Here is a 5,541-nt window from a genome sequence, read left to right as displayed (position 1 = left end):
TCCTGTGTTTTATCATGACTTGCTTCCATAGAAATTTCTTTTTTTTCCTTTCCCCTGGTGGCAGAACCTGGATCTAACAAAGAGGAAAATGCTCCATGAAGGGCCCCTGACTTGGAAGGTGAATCGTGACAAAACCATCGGTGAGTCTGGGCCATTCCCTCGCTCCCCTGGCTCTGGGTGAGTTTGCTGGGGAGGAGAGGAGGGAAAAGCTCTGCAGCAGCTCCCCATTACTCTTCGTACTGCCACCTCTGATAATGCCTGTGTGCTCCTCCAAGCTGATTAAATTACTCTTGTCAATTCTGAAATGTGCTGGAGTATCATTAGGGCCATGCAGGGACACAGCAGTCAGTCATGAGCTGATCCAATTCCATCTGTAGCTTTCTGTTGGAGTTTTCACGAGGAAGATTTGCAAGCTTTGCTTGGAGTGGCACAGCACTGATTGCTGCCTCTGCATGAGTAATCAGAAATGCAGCTTTCTGCTTTCTGATAGCATCTCTTAACTCATTCTGGGCTCCTCTGCTCCCTGGGCAGATCTGTACACTCTGCTGCTGGAGGACATCCTGGTGCTGCTGCAGAAGCAAGATGACAAACTGGTGCTGAAGTGCCACAGCAAGATCCTGGCGTCCACAGCTGACAGCAAACACACCTTCAGCCCCATCATCAAACTCAACACTGTGCTGGTTCGCCAGGTGGCCACAGGTCAGTGCAGCCCACTGAGAAAGCACAAGGAGAAGCCAAAAATAAAGATTAGTTCAGTTGAGGAAGATGATTTTTGTGTAGATTTTCAGAGTAGAACATGGAAAACTGCGTAGGCTTAATTCTTGGTTGTCCAACATCATGCTTAGTATGGATGAGCTGTTTAACTTCTTTGCATCAGTAATAGGCATTGCTTGAGTTTTAAATAGACTTCTAAATGAAAGTACTCTGATTGTGTTAGAGGAAGAGCACTCTGGAAATTATTAGAAGGGAAAAGAGGAGAAATGACGCTTTTTCAAAATGGTTTGAGATGGGTTTTTTCCTTTGAGGGCAAATTTCTTTGCTAGGGCAAGGTCTTTGTTTCTGTGTTGGTGTTGGAGGGTTCTCTCATGGACTCTTTCCTTGCTTTGGGCTGGGGTTATGGCTTGTTCTAGGAGTTTTTGGGAAGCTGTGTGGGACCTGGCACCTCTTTAAATCCTCCCTTCCCTGTGTTGGTGCAGATAACAAAGCTTTCTTCGTCATCTCCATGTCAGAGAAGGGGGCTCACATCTACGAGCTGGTGGCACAGACTGTCTCAGAGAAGAATGTGTAAGTACTGGGTTCAGTTCCAGCTGCTGCTCTGTCTGTTGTACCTGGGAGGCCTTCACCCCATGAACTCCCTGAGTTCCTTCTCCAAACTCAGCTGCAGACCTGGTGGTCTCTGTAGGAAGCATCCGAGGGTAGATCCCTCCCAACTGGCTCACTCCAGACCCTTTTCTGACCTCCAGAATGCTTTGTTTACCCTTAAAATCCTGGTTTTTTGTGCCTGACTGCCAGATCAGACACAGAAATAATCCTGCATCTTCATGCAGCACCAGAGATCTTTGCAGATTTACATTCTGGCATCATAAACACCCCGCTGCAGAAATTGGATTCCATGGCTAAAAGCTTTGTCTTTGGGAGAAACTCTTTTCTCCTGAAGTATAAGCAGGGATAGATTTGTTTATGGGATACATGGCTATTGTTGCATGTTTTATACCTCAGTAATGTGTGAAACAATGCTTTTGTATGTATTTATATTTAAAATAAGTGGTTGATCTGACAAGTGATAAGGTCCTGTCTATCTGAGGAGCATCCAGGTGAGCTGAGCTTTATGCCGTGGTGATTGCAGGGTGTTCCTGGAGGGACTGAATGTAACAGAACTTAAAAAAAAAACCCCTAGTAATAATATGAACTAGGTTTAAGAGGATTAAATGGAGAAATGCTCATTCTGCTTCACTTGCTGCATGGTTTTATTTGCTGTTTCTGCTGCAGCTGGCAGGACCTTATAGCTCAGATGGCAGGAACTGTGAAGATGGGGAGCAGCAGAAGAGTGATCCCATTGCCTCAGTCAGGCCCTGGCGAGTAAGTCAAAGCTTCAGGAAGAAGAAAAGCTGATTTTTCTGTCTCCAGCACCCCTTTTCCTGCTCAAAAACTGCCCTCCAAGGCAGGGATCCTCCTGCGGATCAACGTGACTGAAACAATGTGTTTGTTCTCCCCTCCCTGCAGAGAGGAGCGTGAAGAAGAGGAGCAGCAGAAGCTCAAAGAGCAGCATGACATTCCTGCCAGCAGCCTGCAGAGTCCAGGTAAAGCAGGGATTCAGGGAAATGGGATCAGGAGATTTGCTCCACGGAGTGCAGATGTGCCCAGCCATGTTCCTGGGGGCTTGGGGATCCTAGGGCAGCTTTGAGATTTTTCTGGGAAGGGATGATTTCTTTACAAGTCATTCAGAGAAGTGATGCTGAATCTCTGGGAAATGCACCTTTTACTGTTTCCTTCTGATTTATAAACTGCTGGGAGAGTCTTTTTTAACCCTGGAAAGAATTGGCTTTCTACCAAAGCCACGCTCAAGAATTTTAGTGGTTTCAAGAGTCGAATTTTCTGCAGTTTTATCATCGTTGTTTCACCTGAATTAATGTTTTCTGTCCTCTAGATAAAGATTTGGGCCTGGAGTCTCCCTTAATACTGAACCCTCAGTCTTCTTCACCCATCATGTCTGAAAAGGCCAAGGTGGAAGGGCTGCTGGGGGCCGAGGGACAGTTTGAGAAGGTGCAGCAGGCAGAGCTGGCACTGAAAGACTCCTCTGCCTGCTATGAACACACAGCCACCAGCTCAGCCTCGGTGCCAGAGGGGCAGTGGGCACGGGATGCTCTGAGGAACTGTGAGTACCCATGGGCAGTGCCCAGGGGGGTGGGATAGGGAGGTGGAAGTTGTTAAAACAGCCCGTTTGCATGAATTATCCATTGCCCCTGTGCATGAATTATCCATTGCCCCGGTGCTGAATGGAGCTGACAGCCAGGAATGCTGAATTCACACACTGCCCTTCCGTGGGATTTGGGCATCTCCTTGTTTTCCTGGGGTTTTATGTATCAAATGAGGGTGATAATGAATTTTTACTGCCCGTGGAGTGCTTTGATGGCAAAATTATATTGCGGAACTTAGTGTCCAGTGCCATGGCTGGTCAGCAGTTTTTAAAGATGAGGCACTCAGCCCTGCACTTACTTCCGTAGCACTGGAGCAGAAAGGAGAGGTTGCTTGTGTTGCTGAATACAATTTTCCTTTTTTTTTTTTTTTTTTTTTTGAAAAATCCTGCAAATCATTAAGCTCACCCATATCCAAAGCCCAGGCTCAGATTTCCTGAGCACTTGGGAGGTGGTTGAGTCTAATGAGATCAACGCTTGTGTGTGTTGAGAAGTTTTCCTGATGGACAGATCATTGTTTGAAATTGGTTTGGAGGTTTTTAATCCCTTCTCTGCTCTCCTTTCAGAGGAGGAATGCAGGGCTCTGCAACCTGCTGGATCAGCTCTGGCAGTGCAGCTCCTAAATAGAACTTCCTAGAATTTGAATGAATTCATTAATCCACTGATCTCCTCTTGGCAACTCTGGAAGGGACACGGAGTCCCTCAGCTGTGCTTGGAGGGAAGAGTCTGTGGAATATTTGCTTTGACCAAAATGCAGAGCTCTCACATCCTTGGCCCCAGTTGCCTCTTCCATCTCTCTGTCCAAGCAATGACAGTTCTCTGCAGTCTCAGAGTTATCTTGGATCTTTAAATCCATTTATTCTCCTGCTTAGAGGATTTAAAGTTCTTTTCTAGATCTGAATGTTGTACCAATATTCTTGGTACTTGTTTTAAGAGACTGGGGCTAAAATAATCTTAGTTTGGGGCATGTAAGGACAGTTTTAGTGACCCTACAGCATCTCCCGAGTGTTGAGAGTTAGAAGAGCAGCTCCCCAACAGCAGCAGTGGCTCCCTCACACTGTGACAGGAGCCTGAGCTGAGTGACAGTTCTGCTGTGTGACATCACAGCTTTTTTTGGGTGTTGCAAGAGCACTTTCTGGTGAGGATGAACAATCTGAGGCTCTTGACAGCAGCACGTTTTTGTTTGGAACAATATGTCCCTGTTATGAAGTGTTTGGTTGGGATAATTTGGGAACTAAAGGAATGTGGGTTGAAGTTCAACCAGGCATAAATTTGCATCAAATTTTAGGGAAAATGTTTCTTCAATTTTTTCTGTTTTTTTTTTCTCTGTCATTTCAAACCTGAGTGGAATATTCCCAATTTCCTTGAGGTGGGAATCCCCTGCTACAGCCTCAGCTGTGAACTCCTTTGCAGGGTAAAACCCAGGCACTCAGGGTAATTTCTGGAGACAATTTCTTTGTTTTTCTCCAAGGAGATGCAACTTGTCCTGACGTATTGTAAGGTAAAACAGGGCAGTGAGGCTGGAGCCCTTGACAGATTTATTTTTATCCCTGTTTTTCCAACCAAGAGCAAGGAGAGGAGTGGCACCTCTGTGAGAGGGTGACCTTTGTGTCTGCTTTTATCCCTTTTGTGCTTTGTGAGCGCTGCCTGAACGTCTCCTGTCCTCGCAGCTGGATTTGTCAGGTGCCATGAGTGTAAGTGCAGGATTTTCAGCCATTAGCATAGAAACAGAGATTTTGGGCAAGCAGGAAGCGGGGTGGTGACCTCACAAAGTATCCTGAGGTGGAGAGGAGCCAGAAGGATCATTGAGTCCAGGTCCTGTCCATCTCATTACGGGGTTTTTGCCTGAACGTTGCCTGTCCTTGCAGTGGGGTTGCTGAGGCAGCTCTTGGTGCAGCAGCTCGGCCTGGCTGAGAAGGGGACCCTGGAGGACAGACAACGCTTGCCCAGGTTCAGGACCGTGTCCCAGGAAGCCCAGACAGAGAGTGGGAATGATCTGCAGCCCTCTGACAGCAGATTCCAGCAGCCTGGAGCGGACAGAACCCTTCCCAGAACTCGAGAGCCCGCGGCTGGGCACGGCCCCCGGACTGCAGCTGAGTGCCCGGCCTCAGGGGATGCCATGCAGCTGGTGGGCACAGAGCCCGGTGCCAGGGGCAGTTTGCCCATGGACAGCATGAACCTGGAGGGCTCTGGCTCGGAGCTGGAGGGGCTGGGGGCCGAGGAGAGCGGGGAGCATTTCTTCGATGCTCGGGAAGCCCACAGCGACGAGAACCCCGCGGAGAGCGAGCTGCTGGACAGGAAGGAGGACGAGGAGGTGCAAATTCGGATCTCAGGTGAGCCTGGGGCACTCGCTCAGGGGGTGATGGCCTGGCCAGTTTCAGATTTAGCACTTCATCTCTGGCTTAGCTGGGATAGGACAGTCAACTCCCAGCTCTCAACCTTGATAAGTCATTTTAGCCCTGTGCAAACACGGACTGATAAATTCTGCATGTGATGGAGGAGAAGCTGAAATGCTGGGGGTGGCACTCTGTGACAGGCTGGAATTGCAGAGGCCCCAGGCACAAGCCAAGCCCTTGATTGTGGCCGTCCTGGACCACTTTGTCTCTCTACTGCCTATAGGGACCTG

General features: G+C 48.3%; 1 protein-coding gene across 2 annotated transcripts in view; it reads left to right on the top strand.

Moving 5' to 3' along the window:
- The window catches only part of ARHGEF12 (Rho guanine nucleotide exchange factor 12), a 70,324-nt gene that overhangs the window by 57,626 nt on the left and 7,157 nt on the right, over nt 1-5,541 (top strand). For both annotated transcript variants that reach the window (XM_017738474.1, XM_017738473.1), the window contains 7 exons: nt 65-140; nt 532-699; nt 1,197-1,284; nt 1,990-2,079; nt 2,224-2,300; nt 2,648-2,875; nt 4,784-5,248. In XM_017738474.1, coding sequence (XP_017593963.1) covers nt 65-140; nt 532-699; nt 1,197-1,284; nt 1,990-2,079; nt 2,224-2,300; nt 2,648-2,875; nt 4,784-5,248 — 1,192 coding nt within the window. The remainder of the gene's footprint in view (nt 1-64; nt 141-531; nt 700-1,196; nt 1,285-1,989; nt 2,080-2,223; nt 2,301-2,647; nt 2,876-4,783; nt 5,249-5,541) is intronic.

This window comes from Corvus brachyrhynchos, unplaced genomic scaffold, assembly GCF_000691975.1.
Source record: "Corvus brachyrhynchos isolate BGI_N302 unplaced genomic scaffold, ASM69197v1 scaffold46, whole genome shotgun sequence".
Classification (NCBI taxonomy): Eukaryota; Metazoa; Chordata; class Aves; order Passeriformes; family Corvidae; genus Corvus; species Corvus brachyrhynchos.
The sequence above is the reverse complement of the archived record's forward strand: the minus strand, read 5'-3'. Positions and strand labels throughout refer to the sequence as shown.